The 19297-nt window shown below is 42.1% G+C and overlaps 1 protein-coding gene across 1 annotated transcript in view; it reads left to right on the forward strand.

The window, feature by feature from the left end:
* Positions 1-19297, forward strand: part of VSNL1 (visinin like 1) — a 107921-nt gene that overhangs the window by 49614 nt on the left and 39010 nt on the right. The window contains exon 2 of the mRNA XM_072143617.1: positions 778-950. Within this exon, the coding sequence (XP_071999718.1) occupies positions 789-950 (162 nt within the window). The 5' untranslated portion in view covers positions 778-788. The remainder of the gene's footprint in view (positions 1-777; positions 951-19297) is intronic.

Genomic DNA, 19297 nt, shown 5'->3' on the forward strand with positions numbered 1-19297 from the left:
GCTTAGCTGTTTCTCTTATCCAGTTGACTTCATTACAGAGAACAGTCAACATAGTGGATATATCATAAAGGGGTTGTCTAATGACAAGAAGATCATCTGCATATGGTACAATTGTGGTGGAAAGTCATGTTGAGTTGGGTCCCGTACCATAGAGACCCACTTAGCTAAAACCAGCAGCAAATCCAACCCATGTAAACTTGTCCTAAATTTCTATTAAGGGAAGATATTTTTATAACTACTATATATAAGGAGTCTTTGGGGACATTCGTACAGTGTTTCTCGCTCTAGTTTCAAACCGGAGTTATCCATATATATACAGGCAGTCCCCGGGTTACATACAAGATAGGGTCTGTAGGTTTGTTCTTAAGTTGAATTTGTATGTAAGTCGGAACTGTATATTTTATCATTGTAACCCCAGACAGAACTTTTTTGGTCTCTGTGACAATTGGATTTTAAAAATGTTGGGTTGTCATAAGAGTCAGGATTAACACTAAAGCTTCATTACAGACGCCTGTGATACCTGTTACAGCTGATCATTGTAGCCTAGGACTAAAGTACAATAAATTACCAATATCCAGAGGTCCGTTTGTAACTATGGGTCGTATGTAAATCGAGTGTTCTTAAGTAGGGGACCGCCTGTATATGGATATGGATACTTATATGAGTCCACCAGGGGGAAAAAAATCTTGTATAAAGTCAATTCCATGGACAAATTATCCATTGGATATATTTGTCAAATAGAGAAGCCTAAAGCAAATTTTCATTTTCTTCTTCTAGAACCACACACAATGGGTAAACAGAACAGCAAACTTGCCCCTGAGGTGATGGAAGATCTGGTGAAGAGCACAGAGTTTAATGAACATGAATTGAAACAGTGGTATAAAGGTTTCCTTAAGGACTGCCCAAGTGGAAGACTCAACCTTGACGAATTTCAACAACTCTACGTAAAGGTAGGATACATCTGTTTCGTCACGATTTCCTGTTTTTTCCCACCGAAGATCGATGGATCCGTCATCCACCCCAGACATGGTGTGATCTGAAACCAATCAAGTGGCTTTTAAGAACCACAAGGAGCTTGGTACCCAACTTTAGGGACACTTCATCTTCCACTTGAACGGCTTTCTATTTCCAGCAGTCCATTTACTGTACTCCACTTAAGATGTTATTTTCAGACTTCTCGGCTCAAGATTCTTATTTGTAACATTTTTGCTGTTGGTTCCTTGCAGATGTCACCCTGTGCGTTACAGCTGATGACATTCTCCCGAAAAACAGCAATGTAAATTACTGCAAGAAAAAAACCCTTTACCATAAGTTAGTTTAGGCTACGGATGAGGTTTCTCTTAAAGTGGGTTTTTCCAATCAGTAGATCTCAAGGAACCTGCCAGATGATAGGGAGAGGTGCTAAGCAATGTGATATATTAGATTATGTGATTTAAAGAAGTTTTCCCACAAAAGAAAATTCTCACATCTCAATCCCTTAGTGATAATTTTAACCCCTTACTTTACAATGTTTTATTGCTGATTTAGATCCTATCACTCCGTAGGATGCTCAGTACAAAATTTCAGGGTGTGGGCTGGGACTCTCTAAGCAGACACATTGGGGCTCATTTACTTACCCGGTCCTGTCCCGATCCAGCGGCCGTTCTCAGACGAGGATTCGGCGCAAACCGGTAAAATTTGGAAAACCCGGCGGAAAAACGTGATTCGGACCCTTAGTATATGTGCCCCATTATGATCCATATAGTGCTGTGGGGTGACAATGTGGTTAGATTATCAGGGTACAGGTACACTTTAATCTGGCTTCTGACATTGTACTAACACACTGACACATAGAGAGAGATGAGACAGATCAGAGATGCATGAGTTGCCTATTACACAGAGGCATGATAGACAGAGAACTGGCAGGCAGACTTTTACACAATCAGCTCTGCTACTTCTCACAGATATGTGCCTGCCTCCCTCTTCCCCCGGATCACTTATCTGCTTGTAGTTTGAAGTTTGCAGTTTGTATTTGTTGGCAGGAAGTGAATCAGTGAGTGTCTCTACCACTGCAGGGGCCGTGGCTACAGGCACAGAGCAATAAGAGACAAAAACTCAGCTCCACGGCCATCTCACAGAAATCCAAGATGGCGGCCCGACCCTAAAGTTAGAAGTTACAGGGTTGTGTCTTGGGGCAACTTAAATTGTGTGCAGCAGGACTGATAGAGACAGGTTGGACTTATATTTGTGAAATGCTGTATTTTTGTTAATAACAGTGAATTAGAGAATGTGTTATTTTGTTATCCTGCATATATTTATGAAACTTGTCTTCGTGGGAATACCCCTTTAGGGTAGTATTTCTGCAGAAAAAAGATAAAGAATCTTTACAGGAGTCATAGGAGAGACATTGAGAGACCTGATTACTCCACCCACAAACAGTAATTGGCAGTGAGAGCTTCGATAACCCCTGCCCACACACAGTGATTGACAGCGAGAGACCTGATTACCCCGCCCACACACAGTAATTGGTAGTGAGAGCCCTGATTACCCACCAAGTAATTCGCACTGCACAAATGTGCTCGTCTTCTTCTTTATACAATACTGTACAGTGGGTATGGACCACAAACAATTTTCCACTCTTTGTTTCATTGCAGCCAATTGGTAGGATCAAACCAGTTTTTTTTTTTGCTCAATAATGTACACTCTGCTCCTCATCTTCACAGAAAAAAAAGAAATGTAGGTATTTATATATCACATGGTCATAAGTATTCGTACTCTTTGCTGTGACGCTCATATTTAATTCTCATGCTGTCCATTTCCTTCTGATCCTCCTTGAGATGTAGATATTTTTGCTAATTTATTAAACAAGAAAATGTAAATATCTCATGGTCATAAGTATTCAGAGTATTATTATTTAGAGTATAATATTCAGCGTATTCATAAGTATTCTGAGTAGAAGCACCTTTTGAGCTAGTACAGCCATGAGTCTTATTTGGAATTATGCAAGTTTTTCACCCCTGGATTTGGGGATCCTCTGCCTCTTCCTTGTAGATCCTCTCCAGTTCCTTCAGGTTGGATGGTGAACGCTGGTGGAAGCCAAGTCTCTCCAGAGATGATCCATTGGGTTTAGGTCCGGGCTCTTTTCTGCACTTAGTATGTGTTATCTTTTTAGAAGATTAGCTTACTTTGCAGTTACTTCCCAGTCGTAAAGGCCATTATTAGGGGGGGAGGGACCCTACTTAAAGGACATCTACCACCAGGATGAAAAACTGTATGCGAACGAGCCTGAGAGGCTTCAGGCTCCATTAAACAGCTATGGAGCCTGGAGCCCCTCAGGCTCATTTGCATACAGTTTTTCATCCTTATGGTAGATTCCCTTTAAGACACTCCAGATCTAGGAGGCTTCTAAATATAATTAGGTGACTATAGAAGGCATTTACCTTAGTAGTGTATAGGATGATAATATTAATTGAAGGATAGCAGTGTCCCTTTCAGCCCCCTCATCCCGTGGGTGACATTTTGGCAGGTGCTCTAAATCCTGACGGAGTCAGCAGCTATTTCTCATGCTGAGTGATGACAAACCAGTCATAGAGAAGTGTATAGCGAAAAACCAGTAATTTCCAAATGGGCTTTTCATGGCTGTTCTGTAATTCTGAACATCTGCCATATCTATTCATAGATTCACAGATGGATCCATGGATCTCACCACAGAATAACTCATTATGGATATTTTAAGGTGCGGTTATCCAGTTACCTCAGTAATACTGCCCACACTTTAGACAGTGTATGTTGAATTTCTGTTTGCTTTAGTTTAGCTCACTGAAAAGGTTTCTAGTTTGGTGAAAATACACTTAATGGGGGTTGTTCACTTTAAAGGAAACCTACCAGGAGGAATCTACTATCAGAAGTAGATCTGGTGGTAGATTCCTCCTGCCTGCCTCTGCCCTAATCTGTAATTTAATAATCCTGGAAACTAACCTAATGGGACTCATTTACTAAGGGTCCGCGGACCCTTTCCGTTTTTGCGCCGAATTGCCCGGGTTTTTGGCGCATGTGATCGGATTGTGGCGCATCAGCGCCGACTTGCATGCTACAGAAATCGGGGGGCGTGCCGTCGGACAACCTAACGGATTCGGACAAACCGCGGAATTTAAAAACAAAATTGTGTCGCAAAATCAAGCACTCACATGCACCAGGAAGAAGAAGGTGAACTCCGGCGGATCGCAGCGCGGAAGCAACACATGCAGGAAATTTAACGCACGACGTTAGTGAATCGCGGCAGACCCGAATCTTCATCGGACAACGCACTGTGGGATCGCGACAGGACAGATAAGTAAATCTGCCCCATTGTGTTAAAAACTTTATTTGAGTAATATGTAAATTAACTGCAGAGGCTACTGGGGCGTGTGCTAGCCTGGGGGAGCTCTGGTATCTTAGGCTAGTACACGCCCCAGTAGCTGCTGCAGCTAATTTACATATTACTAAAATAACGTTTTTTTAACAAGTTAGATTAGGTTCCAGGATTATTACATTACAGATTAGGGCAGAGGCCGGGAGGAGGAATCTACCATCTGATCTACTTCTGATAGTAGATTCCTCATCGTACGTTTCCTTTAAGATCTCTCAGTGATTAGCTGATAACAGGATATCCTGTGGTTGGAAGCCCCAACATATAGATGAAATCTGTGAAATTATATGGAAGCCAGTGTTTTATTTCCTTACAGTGTCTCCAGAGAAAAGATGGGATATTACATATAAAATAACCAGCCATTTCTTTTTTGCACAGCCCACCTCGGGGCTTATTGTTATTTGACCCCCCAGGTCCTGTACATAGAATTATTTGGTTCCTCTGTCCATGACTCCAAAGTGTCCACTTTTCTCCTTTGAGACTCATGTTAATCTGTGTTATTAGTAAATTGCCTGTTCCAGTGTCTGTTGGACCAGACGTGTAATAAATCTTACTTCTCAAACCTTATACCAAAGAGAAAGCACAATTGAAGGTTGTGTGTCAAAAGCAAGGATATTTTTTTGATTTTACGTCACAGTATACAGACGGTCCCCGACTTAAGGAAACCTGACTTTAAGACGACCCCTAGTGACCTCCAATGAAGCTCTCAGAATGCTTTACTATAGTCCCAGACTGCAATGATCAGCTGTAAAGTGTCTGTAATTAATTTTGGTCTGGATCTACAATTATAAAATATACAGTTTCGACTTACATACAAATTCAACTTAAGAACAAATCTATGGACTCTATCTTGTATGTAACCCGGGGACTGTCTGTATACGTATACAGGGCTAGAAACAAGTAGATAAACTAACCTCCTCAGTAGTTGAGCTTTCACCTCGTACAGGACTAGAACTATACTGAGGATTTATATTAGACTATTATCATCGTATAAATTACAGTAGTAAACACGTGCGCCATACATGAATATTGTAGAATGATCATATTGAATTATAATTTACTGAATGTATAATATAACGTACCAGTGTCAGTAAATGTGTTGATATATTGTAAGGTCGTCCTTTGCCTAATGGAATATATTTTGGTAATTACTTCTCTGCCTCTTGCACATTACTTATGTCTTTGACAACGGCGACCTAATCCAAGGACATTATAATGTTTTTCTGGCTTCACATCAGACGTCTGACCACTTTCTGTCCTCTGTGAAAGCTAAAGAAAACTTTGAAGGTGAAGGCCTTTATTTCAACCCCCCAAAAAAACAAAAATTCCTGTCTGACTTGACTCGCTGCGGTGTTTTTGGGCCATCCTGGCCGATTCCATGGTACATATGTTCATCAACATTGAAGGGATTTTCCAGGAAAACCCTAGGGGGCCAGGCCTAGGGTATGGAAAAAAAGAACATGTACTTAGGCCTCATGCACACAATTTATTTAGCTTATGGCCTCCGATATCTTGTATTGTGAGCGGGTACGATGCGATGAGGGATGGTGTATCATATAGAGCAGGACCTATTCCTTCCGATTTATTACCTATTTATATCAGCGAGGAGCAGTCCCTTCCCACATGTCCATCAGACAAAACTTATTTAGCATGTGTTCTCGTGATTGAGGTCTTGCCGCGATTTTCATGACCATCTTCATCCAGTAAGAGGCCTCATCTGACCATGGGACATTACTTCCATTTACCAGAGCACATTGCTTCCTTTGTTGTTCCTTGGTTCGAGGAGACCAATCATTAGCTGAAGCGGCTCCCATGACCACCTGGAACCACCTAGTGCTTTACCAAAAACTGGAAGTGATGGAGCCGCACTAGAACCCAGCCTGCTAGTGGTCATCGTATGTTACAAGGGTCAGCACCAATATGAGTAGACAGTTGAAGAGGACCCACTGAAGGACATTGGGAATCATTTACTAAGGGTCCGAACGTAGGACTTTCGTCGGGTTTCCCAATGATTTCCGTTTTGTGCCAAATTGCCCTCGGATTGTGTCGCATCGATGCTGGCTTGCACGCGACAGAAATCAGGGGGCGTGGCCGTCGGACAACCCCACAGATTCGGACAACGCGCGGGATTTAACATTTAAAATTGTCGCAAGACACGCACTTACATGCACTCGGGCACACAAGCTTGGTGAATCGCTCGGACTCGAATCCACATCGGACATCGCGCTGGGGGATAGCGACAGGACCGTTTAAGTAAATCTGCCCTATTGTCTTTTCAGTTTTTTAGATTTTTTTAAAACTTGGTTTATTTTAGGTGAAAATGTAACATTACCTGTGATTTATATGTTGTTAAAGATAACAAGGAATGTTGGCTAAATACAAAAGCGAATTCCAACGAGATGTTTTGGGCAGAAATTCTCACTCCGCGCTCTTCTACATTCCGATCTCGTAAGCAACTATTTCCATGATTAATTTGTCAAATTTTTGGAGAGCCTTTGGAATCTAGTCCGGCTTTTAGCCCTACCGATTGTAGAGAAGCCATGTAGCATTTGTATGCTGCCCGATATAACACTGACTAATGACAAATAACACAATGAACAGGGAAACTACAAGCAACCAAAAGGTCAGATACTGTACAATAAGAGGTTTACATGCCCACGAGCCGTCAGCAAGCGGCTATGACATTTCCAATATTTTCAGTACTGATTTTACCTTTTTTTTTTTTTAAGTATGTGAAGGTGTATTAGGGAACTATTTATTGATCATCTATTTTTAGGATACGTGATCTATACCAGATCGTAAGGACACTGCACTCCTACCATTCTCAATGCCCAAAGCAAGAAAGTAACATTTGGGAGAATAGGGCAGAGCTGCAATTCCAAGCATAACCACTATACTATGTGCAACATCCCCCACCGGGGCCTAGCCTTTTCTTGGGGGCCTGGAGTCAGCCGGGGCCCCCAGTACCTGAGTGGCTGGCGGTTGCGGCCTAAGCACGCTAGTGTCACGGTGCTTGGTAGGGGGACCGGAGGGCTGTCCTACAGCCTGGCAGGTCTCCAGCAGGGTGGTGTTGGCAAGAAATGATGAAGGAGAGGCTGCTAGAGTAGTTCTCCTTGGGGCAACCCTTTGGGGTCTGGAGTATGAGTCTCTGTGTGGTGGATAGGGTGCCCGTGATGGTGACAGCCGTAGTAGCAGGGACCAGACGGAGGCAGACGTTGAACACAAATAACTTACAGTTCTTTATTGGAACCGACAGGAACATTAGCAACGCGCCTTGACAAATGGTAGGATGCTGGAGATGCAGTTGGAGGGAGACACAGGATGCATCACCAGCCTGGATGCAAAGGGCAGGCTGGGAGGTAGCTGTGTCCTAGTAGGATGCTTCAGCTGGTCCTTGGGTTGCTTCAGATATCACCCTTGAAGGTAGGATGATATCCCTTTCCTCTAACTACCTAACTCACTTCACTCAGGCAGGGAGCTGAGCTCTCCTGCTCTGGTCTGTCTTTCTGTCTAACTAGACTAGACTGCTCTCTAGAACTTTCCTGACCAGGGGTTTTATTACTCCCACTGGTCAGGTGGTGGTTACTCCTCCAATCGCATCCCAGCTTACAGATACAAGGTATAACACATGTGATTGGTTGCTGGAATTGCATCACATAAAACAATTAACTCCTGCCTTACCAGGCAGACTCTACCGCTGCAGTGTTCCCCTGTGTTATGTAGTGACCTGCTGTGGGGTTGATCAGACCCTACACAGGCTGCAAGCTACATGGTGGGACGTATTCGCAACAACCCCTCTGCCTTACATTGGCAGGGGTGTTGCATATGTGCAGCACTGTGTGTGATGGCCTATATAGGTCTCTTCAAATATCTTGCAGGGGTATCAGACCCTCTCTGCTATGATAAGGATAGGTTCTACAGTAGAATATTTAATTCATTAAGAACCACTACACAACTAATTATTTTTATACTTGCATTGATTTTATCTGTTTAGTTTTAAATTTTAATTGTTTAGTTCCTATTTCTTCTTCTGGTTCCACCTCACGTGGGGAGAACATTATCCAGTAGCTCATTTTAGTCAGTTTACTTAGTGTATAAGTAACTAGGTTGGGCTGGGCCCCATAGCAGACACATGTATACATTGTTACATACACATATTTATGCACTCATGTGCACACATTTATATGCATCATATATACTCATCAAATACACAAACATATAATAAATATACATCATATCATTATACATATAGTACACACATACATACACCATACCTGCCGTATATAAACACACACACACAAACGGTACACCTTATACACACACATACAGTGTATACACAACATATACACATCACATACACACGTGTATACTCACAGTCAGACAGTCTTATTATCCGAGGCACAGTAGCTTTGATCACAGGGGAAAAGTAGACAAAAAGAAGAAGAGATGTGAAATTTCCGGTCCCACTGTTCTATTGTCCCCTTCAATGACATTTTTCTGAGCTCCGGACTTGTGTACTGTGGAGGATGTGCACTGTTATATAGATTATGCTGTACAATGTACATATCCTTTATTCTTTAGTGTGGCAGGTTGGGGGACCAGCTGCTATGGCTGCTATCCTTGTAGTTACACCTCTGATGGGACCTCTACATGTCAAACCCTTAGTAGGCCATATGGAATATTGCCACAGGACAATCCCTTTAAATTGTAGGATGAAACTGTTGTTGGTTAAATATAGAAGCGTCAGTGATCAAATTCACCAACTTAATCTCTAACAGGAACAATTTAGGAATGGCAGTGTATTTTCATTTTAGGCTCCATCTGTACTTATCGTCATTCAGGTGGGAAGGTATGTATCGGAAGTGAAGAAGATGTGCCGTGATTACCGAGTCCTGGGGTTTTGAGAGGTCGTGTTTCAGTAAAATGTGGAAAAATTACAAAATTACAGACTTTATGCCAAGGTGTGGCTTAAGTCGGACCCCTAATAGCTGAGAGCCCTTCTTCTAGCTGACGACGTTTAGGCCTTTAGTCCTTGGAGCATCATCACATTCTCTTAAGGAAGGTCAATGTCAGTGTAGCACCACATTCAGGTTCAGCCTTGGTATTCATGCAAAGAAGATAAGATCACCCTTTGTGATCGAAAAATCAACCAAAATATCCTTCTTGCCATCGATTTCTGGGTATTCTATGCAATATTGTAGTTCAGTGTCGACATGATTACACCCCCTCCAGTATACCTCCAGTATTTGTAAGAAAAAATTCTCATAAGGATTGGATCCGAAGTGAAGGACTAATACGTGGGTTGTAATTAAGACTTGCAGAACACAACATAAAAGAGAGACAGCAGATCTAATGAGAGTCTCTGACTTCACTGCCTCAATAAACAGAGCGCTCAGTCTAGTTTATTCAATGACGACCTAGATGCAGCTCTCCACCTACGTAAATAAACCGGGATTCAGCTCCGAAATGAGTGAATCTGTTGTATTCCGCTCTTTGTACTCTCTCAAGTCAGTGACTCACCCCCGAGCCATCAGTTTCGCTCTTCCTCCGGTAATCTCTGACTGTCACTACTGAGTCACAGGACAGGAAATAATACACAAGATGAAATTACCCAGATGCAGGTATATATCGGGAGTGTACAGGTAGCAGACGTATTACGGCCTGGGAGGTGCCAATACAATAAGTTACCAGTATTGTAATTGGTATGAGGGGGACGTTTTAGCTCTGTTCATATTCGTCACAAATATTTTTTTTTGCTGACCATCTGCATCGCGCCGTAGCAAGATGGTGTTTGCACAGTTCACCGCTCATTTGAATGGCATAACCTCACATAAAATAAGCATCATTGGTGTTACACGGCCAAATATAGCAGTGGGCAGGAAATGGTAAAACTACCAGACAGGAACATTGATGTTTCTGCCATTTCGCCTTCCAAAATAAACCAAGGTATTTTAAGGAATGATGTTTTACTTACTGGGAGGGATTTATCATCAGGCACTTCTGATAAATCTCCCCCATTGACTTTACTGCTGTTGACCAAACACCGTGATACAGACCCCAATTCTTAATAGGGGATAGGATCCCAGAGGTCAGACATCTAGGGGCCCATTTACTAAGGGTCCGAACGCCGCACTTTCGTCGGGTTTCCCGAATATTTCTGTTTTGCCCTGAATTGCCCTGGGATTTTGGCGTATGCGAACGGATTTTGGTCTATCGGGGAGCATGGCCATCGGACAACCCGACGGATTCGGAAAAAACGCAGAATTTAAAAAACACTATTTGTCCTAAGATCAAGCACTCACATGCACCAGGAAGAAAAAGTTGAACTCCGGTGGACCCCGGCGCAGCAGCGACACCTGCAGGAACCCGGGCGCACGATGTTAGTGAATCGCTGCAGACCCGAATCCTTGTTGGACAAAGCACCGCGGGATCACGACAGGACCGGGTAAGTAAATGTGCCCCCTAGTGACCACACCACATATAAATCTGAGTGTATGTTAATCCGCTGAAGGAATCCGCACCATCACTTTTACAATTAGCTGCTTCCTGTCACTTGGGGAATGTTATTTTTGGAGTGGAAATTATCTCCTCATGCTTTCCAATTATTTACCAATAAATACACTTTAAGAGAGACGTTAGCTGTGTGTGACTCGATGAAGAGAATTTTTAAAGGAGGTCAGAATGAAGGGGCTGAGAGAGATGTTGGCTTTGTGTGACTCGCCGAAGAGAAATCAGCTCCCTCATTCCCCCTTCACTCATGCTGTAGGTGCGACTGTGGAGGAGACTTATGAATATGCCGGACTCAGCATTGAGAAAGATCGGACTTAAGTTGGATGATTTAGATACAGGGCTAGAAAACTTTGGGAACAAAATGTGAAAGTTTATAGGCATTTTTTTTAATAAAGAAAATTCAAGAATTCTACTGTTGTTGCTTCAGAGTTCTACTGCAATGACCACTAATGGGAGACTACTACCTCCAACAAGTGTTATTATCTGCTTGCAGCATGTTGTAGGGAAATGTAGTTTGATTTCCATCATACCTTTTATTATTCTTGTCCATTATGTCATTCCTGAGATATTCCCACTTTAATCCATATGCTAATGAGGCAGCACCTTGAGCAGGCTTTTCCCTGCCTTAATCGTTTTTTCTCTTCTTCCGGTGTCACCCCATGCTTCTACAATACAAATCTCCCACTTATCTGACAGCTAGGGTAGTGGTCCAGGCAAGAGTAACAGTACTCTTGTTGCTGAGGAAGCACCAACTGCCTCATTAGCATACAGATCAAACTGGGAATTTCTCAGGAACATAAATAATAAATATAAAGTGTGTTTTTTTTTTAATCATAGTGCATTCTCTTGCCTATCAGTAGTTTATATTGCCTGGGGGGTCCCTTCAAGCAACATCTTAGTTGTCTCTAGCCTTTCTGCCTTATATAGGGGTTTCATAGATGGGAATTAAATGGGCCAACCTCTTTATTGTTGTCTGTTAATGCATTCTGGTATATTTGTAAACAAGAAAAGATAACATTTATTCTGCCCTATTGGGAAAATTTTTTGTCTCCACCACTGAACGTTTACAAAAACAGACATACAGGGGGTCGTTTACTAAGGGCTAGAATCGCATGTTTACGTCAGGTTACCCGAATTTTACCGCTTGGCGCCGATTTTCCCTGAATTGCCCGGGGATTTTGCCACACGCGATCGGATTGTGGCACATCGGCGCCGCCATGCACGTGATGGAAATCAGGGGGCGTGGCCGTCGGAAAACCAGTCGGATTCGGAGAAAGCGGCGCATTTAAAGAAAAAATGTGTCGCTTGACACGCACTTACCTGCACCAAGGCTAGCTTGGTGAACTTCAATGAACTCCGACGGACTTCAGCGCAGCAGCGACACCTAATCTTCCACAGAGAACGCGCCGCTGGATCGTGAATGGACCGGGTAAGTAAATCTTCCCCACAGAGGGTACGGAAAGTATTCAGACCCTTATAAATGTTTCACTCTTTGTTTCATTGCCCCCAATTGGTGAGATCAAAAAGTTTTTGTTTTGCTCATTTATAGTAAATACAGTATATACGAATGATTTCCGAAACTGTTCAGTTCAGCACCTGAGCTGAATAAATTAACCACTAACTAAGCTGTTCCCAAACAATAATACCTATGAAATTGTTATGACAAAGGCAGTCCCCAGGTTATGTACAAGATCGGATATTTAGGTTTGTTTACAAGTTGAATTTGTATGTAAGTGGGAACTGTATATTTGATAATTGTAACTCCAGACAAACTTTTTTTTTGACCCTGTGTCAATATGATTTTCCAAATTTTTTGCTGTAATGTGAACAAGGATTATCAATAAGCTTCATTACAGCTGATCATTGCAACCCGGGACTAAAGTAAAGCATCCAGAGAGCTTCACTGGTGGTCAAAGAGGTCCGTCTGTAACTAGGGGTTGTCTGGAAGTCGGTTGCCCTTAAGTAGGGGACCGCCAATAGTCTGAAACGCTTTAACAACTTATAGGATGTAATTTTAACCCGCGTTTATGAACTCATAAATGCGCTTGAATCTGCTTTGTTACTTCTAACTTTTGGGATTGTGTCTATTTCAGTAAATACTTGAAAATTGTGATCGTTTGTACTGAACTTTGTACTGTCAGAACTGTGGTCCACCCATCCAGAGTGGTTGGAGAGGATGCAAAGTTTGCAATAAAAGATAATAATTGAATTTATGATAAAGTATGTCAGAAAAATCCTACAGGCTAGGAGGTCACCTGACTGGGGGGATTTACAAATGGTAAATGAAAGACCTTGGAAGGTCGAGTAGTCTGGGCATCATCTGAACCAAGTCTTCAGCATAGTGCACAGCCTGCTCAATCTTCTGATCTTAGAGAAGTGGCCCTGTCTCTAGATATACCAGCATGCCCCAGGTGTATGGTCCTATCAGTCAATAATCCACATATAAATGGCACTATCCCTTCATCATCTATCACCACATGAGCGATGTCCAGAACGTGCAGTACAATCTTAGTAGGCATGTTTACTTTGAGAGCTTCTGAAGAGGCCACTTGTGTGATCGGAGGAGACAGCTTGGTAGTGACAGCTTCTTCATTGCTTCAAGTTGAATGGCCTCACGGCTAAAAATACATCGGAAGGGAAGTCTCTTCCCACAGAGATAAAAAGTCTTCCATTCCGGAGTGAAGCTTTATCTCTCTGTTTAGCGGCCTCTATCAGACTATTCTCTCTTATTATTTTTAATTACAATTGTCAGAATATTTTTGTCTTTTCTATGCAAACACATTTCGTGCATAATGCTCAATTATTTGTAGAACAAATGGACATTATTGCCTATGGACCACAGTTTACACTGGTCGATTTTCCTGGCACATTCAATATACACCGCAAAGAAATCTAAAGCAACAAGACAGAAGTGTAAAGCGTTTTACGTTCTTTGCATCTTTGTACCCTAAGGTGTTTGCTCAAGGATCTACAAATACCATACAAGACCATCCATAACCTCCTTATATTTTTGTGACCTTCTATAATCTTCCACTACCTGCCTACATGTAACCTCCAGTCTCACTAGGTCTTCTTCTTCACCTTCTTTTTGTTTGCTCCTCAGCTTATCTCCATGATTCCTCCTGTACATTCCCAATACATTATTACGCCTTCACAGAACTTCAAAATTTTCTTGAAATCCAATTTCTTCAGGATAAGCTACAACCTATTTCTAAAATTTTGTAGAAATGAATATTCATACTTTTGGAGCATTGGGGCAAATAAGGAAACCCAAAGTCGGGAGAATTTCCAACCATTGAAAATTAGTACTTAGTGTTGACCATTGAGCCACCATGATGTCCTAAACACCTTGGATCCATCTCTGCTCCTCCTCATCTAAAATATTGATGCTTTATCCTTCTGATTGATCATCAATAGATTAGATAACTAGAGCTAGACACTTGCCACCACACTGCACTTTGGGTTCCTTACTGCTTACCAAGTCCGGTGCGGTATATTGTTTAGTGGCTGTGCTTGGAATTGCAGCTCAGTCCCTTCTCCTTGAATAGGATTGAGCTACTAGAAGGCCATGTTACCTATGAACTTGGCACCAAGCTGATACCTCCTGCTTGAATCAGTTGATTATGGGGGTGCTGTGTGCTGGATCCCACATCAGTCTCATATTGAAGACATGTCCTAAAGATAGGACAACAGTATTTCAGTCTCAGAAAAACCTATCAATTTGGTAGTGTCTTGTGGTTTTCTGGACATTTTATTTTGGAGACAATGGGGCACATTTACTTACCCGGTCCAGTGCGTTGTCCGACGAGGATTCGGGTCTGCCGCGATTCACTAAGATCATGCGCCTGATATCCAACAGGTGTCGCTGCTGCGCCGTGGTCTGCCGGAGTTCTCCTTCTTCTTCCCGGTGCATGTAAGTGCTGATCTTGCAACACAAATTCTTTTTTAAATTCTGTGGTTTTTCCGAATCCGTCAGGTTGTCCGACAGCCACGCCCCCCGATTTCTGTCGCGTGAAACCCGGCGCCGCTGCGCCACAATCCGATCTCATACGCCAAAATCCCGGGGCAATTCGGCGCAAATCGGAAATATTCGGGAACCCCGACCAAAGTGCGCAATTCGGACCCTTAGTAAATGAGCCCCAATGTAACAGGTTGGCTTATTTCTAACAAAATAAAACTCTACTGATGGATTTGAGCAATGACAATCAAGATTGAACAGAAGTGAATGTGAGGTCACCTCAAAGGCCAATAGACATAGAGCACGTAGAGAACGCTTACCAAACGCTCTTCTTAGTGTCAAATACATTCGTATTCTAATAGTATTTCTATAAAATCCTAGCACACAAGCGTTTTGTTATACTCTTCCAGTGGTCAGGACCTACCGTGGCCGACCTTTGGAGTTGTGTGATCTCGTATTTCTTCTATTCTTGGGTATTATATAGCAAAAAATAGCACTACAAAAGAAAATGACACAAAATCAAGAACTAGGTCAGTGTTCTACAATAAAGCATTGATTTTGCTCCGGTTATGAAGTGACCTTTATCTCAAGGTTTGCAGCGGCGCACTCGTCTCCGCAGCCTCCATGTGCACCTCTTCCTCGCCTCTGACTGAATCCCTTTTTTAAATATTTATTACGCCTTCCCCTTCCTGAACTGTATTGAGATGTACAGCCTGTTCTAGATACTGAATGTAGGCCGGAGATTTTTTTTTTTTTCTGTCCTCAAAGCAAACAGCTCTTCTCCTGCCATGCTCTTGTATATAACAAATTCCCCGGCTTGTACGGATCATCCTGAAGAAATTGTTTAGGTAAACAAAGTGGTTGGCAGGCGCGCTCGTCTCTGCTACACGAGGGGGGAGACAGTTGGTTACTTTATATCCAGTTTCATTGCTCTGCCAGTAATAGCCTTTTGTGAGGTTTAGGTGGTTAGTTTTGTTATTTTAGTGGAGGAGATGGCATTTTGTGGACAAAAAGCAGACCAGGCGCTGGGTGTAGGGTCCTGCACAGATTAGCTAAATATTCATTTTATAAAAGGGTTTTTTTGGGGTCACTATATTACTGACCCATTTCCGTGAGAGGTGAGCTGCATTTTCTAGAACTGGCCACTTCACAGAGAATGGAGCTGTACTTCTGGCCTCATTCTCTATTATTATTCTGTCACTCAAGATTAGTTGTATCAGACCGTCAACTTGAACTTGAAAAACCATATTACTGATGGAGTGACCCTTTACTGGGATCCACCAGGAGATGGGACAGCATAAAAGGGAACTTGTCAGCATAACTAAAGACAATGGGGGAAAAATCATTAAGACTGAAGTTTTGACCCCACTAATAAAGTTCCCCACAATGGCACTTCGGCCGCTTAGTAAATTTGTGTGCAAACTCCGCCAATTCTGACCCGTTGGTCGAGTATTTTGTTATTCTCTTTGCCGGTTTTAGTAAATCTAATGGCCGTGCCCACCCTCCACCCATCAAGCTTAAAGTGACATGCATATAGTGACGTGCACACCCGACATGCCACATAACAGGTGGGGAGGCATAATGAATCTCCCACAGTGTTAGATATTAACCTTAGACAGATGTGCACTGTGTGTGTGTGTATGTTGTTAGTAGAAGCAGGGCTGTGAAAATGAATTTACATTCCAGTATTTTGGCTTTTCCAAGTACACTGGGGGAATCTCCTTAGACTGCTGTGCCATTAGCTCTTTGCATTGAGCTACTGCTTGGCCCCTCAGTTCTAAGTGACTGCTGTATCATTTAAATTAAAAAAACAAATATTTACAGCTGTTACTTAGAGTAAAGGGGAGGGGAGAGCTAAGAGCAGTTAAGAACAGATTGAGGTCATGCACTCAATGCTCTTAGACAATAATATTGGATTACAAACGTATTTTTCACAGTCCCGCTGCTCCTAACAACACACAGAAAGGATTGGTTACACAGATCTCCAGGGCTGCCACCCAACATCATTTAAAGTTCACCCTTGAGATGTTTTGACCATACAAAACCGCAGAATCCATGCAATGTTGTTAAGTGACGTAACACCAGTTTTGAGCCTCTTTTTGAAATGAATAATATTTTAACATAACTTGTTTTAGAATATGTGACTATAAAGTGGATAGATTATCCTTCCAAAATAAATTGGAAATTCTGCAGTAGGGGAGAGTTGGGAGTCTGTTATACACATGATATCCATGAGCGATTTCACCGTAGTTGGTGGGTTTGGCTGAAGTTAGTTTAATATGTATCACTGATTTGGCTAAGATGTAGAACCTTCCTTTGAGTCTTCAGTTGGTAGAAGACCTTCTATAGGAGAAGAGTTGTAGAGGCTTGGTGTGAGTAGAGTTAATGTTTAATACCTATTTATAGCCATTGCCTCTGGTATAAGAAGGCATCTGGTGATAAGGAGAGTATGTTAGTCCACTGCAGAAACATGGGTAATTTTGGAAAGCTCCTGATTAGAACGGCACTCAACATGAACTAAGGGTCAACAAGATACTGCAATGAGGCTTTTGTCACTCCTCTGGTCACATCATGTTAGAGGTAGGTGTCTTATATACTTCACATTATGTGTTAATGCAGTAGGAAAATTAGTCTCAATCCTGACATGTTACATGGACATGTTGGAAGAATGGTGGGGATCTCATGCCTATATCCATCTTTTGGTCACGTTGGCCTCCGTTGCTTTCTGTCACTGACTTGTAGACTGCGTTTTGGGTATAAAAACTATAGCTGAGGTGGAAAGATTATATGACTACATATAGAAATGAAATATTATGAGAAGATGTATAAATTGGTGTTGGTCTATAAACATTAAAGGAAACCTGTCAGCACAGAACTCAACTCTAAACCCCCAACAGTACCTTCCCGATTACTTTAATTGTATTTTATGGTTCCTTTGTGTATTCTGTACGTTGCAGCTTCGTCCCAAAAAACCATTTTTATTTAGCCTGGTTTCTCAATGCAGTCAAGAAGCGGGAGACCAGTCAAGCTCTCTCCCGCCCCCTCACAGCCGCTGTGTCCGGTAAACCCACCCCTCCACACGTCCCTTGGTACTACCCCCTGTTCATAATACAGCGCTTGTGTTTGAAAAATTTGTGCATGCTCGGTACGGTTGTACACGCTAGCTCTGGTACATATCCAGCTCTGCACACACTACTCGAGTATGCGCAGTCCAGCTCTGGATACAGCTGGGGACAAGCCACACGGGTGCTGTGACATGAACAGGGGGCAGTGCCAAGGAACAAATGGAGGAGTGGGTTTACTGGGCACAGCGGCTGTGAGGGGAGGGAGAGAGATTGACTGGTCTCCCGCCTCCTTGACTGCATCGAAGAGAGAAACCAGGCTTAATAAAAGTGTTTTTTTTGGGATGAAGCTGCAACATACAGAATACACAACGAAACCATGAAAATACAATTACAGTTATCTAGAAGGTTCTGGGTTTATGGTAGGGATTCTGTGGTGGCAGGTTCCCTTTAAACACAAGTTCAAAGCCTAAAAATATTCAAAGGCTAAAATAGATCTGGCGAACCGCAAGTTTTCTAATTTTTAAGTCGTAAAATTATTAGTTCAATTTCCTGATTAAGTAATTTGGTGACTCTATGGCTCAAATTATTACTGGCATCAAAATTGGAAAGAGTTTTGGGATAGGAAAGGGGCTTTCCTAGCCTGAGAATGAGCTATCAATATATGATGACCTGTTTGACAAATGTATTGCCTATTTTAAACGTGATTTTTTTTTTTACATTTTTGTTTGTTTAAACCGACTGGTCTCTTTGTAAAAAGATTAAAGATTGGGAGAACATTTTCAATTTAATTAATAAATAACATGATATCATTTTGTTCCTATATAATTCTTCTGCTACGTTATAATAGTTTCTTGGCAACTCCAAAGTTGTATTTTAATCTTAGGAGAAAACAATGTCTCCCCGAGCGGAACGCAGCTTTTCCATCACAGGAATTAGCATTTAATATGGAAAATAATAGCAGGTCCTTCATTAATCGCGGAGTCTATTGAGAGAAAGAAATTGGATCGGACCTAGAAACTTGGATTAAATAGACGGAAAAACGCTTAGTGATCAGTGTGAAGAGGATTACAGGCCTCGGCGACTCTGTGGGCTTTAAAGGTGCATGTTGGTCAAAGATTTCTTTTTCCATCCACCAGCTGGTTTATCTTGGCATCGGGTCTTTTCCTAGAAACGTTTAAGGGCTTTCTTTTACAAATTTGTGGTGGTATTTTAGATTACTATTTGGGTATACAGCGCTTATGCTCGTCTTTGTGTCCGTAAGCTTATAAACTACAAGAACACCATGAGAAGTTTTTTTTTTTTTACCTCTCCTTTAATGAACATCTTTGGAGCCATCTAACATAGCCTATAACAGTAGTTTCAAGGTAGACCCTCTTC

Source organism: Engystomops pustulosus, chromosome 3 (genome assembly GCF_040894005.1).
Source record: "Engystomops pustulosus chromosome 3, aEngPut4.maternal, whole genome shotgun sequence".
Taxonomy (NCBI): domain Eukaryota; kingdom Metazoa; phylum Chordata; class Amphibia; order Anura; family Leptodactylidae; genus Engystomops; species Engystomops pustulosus.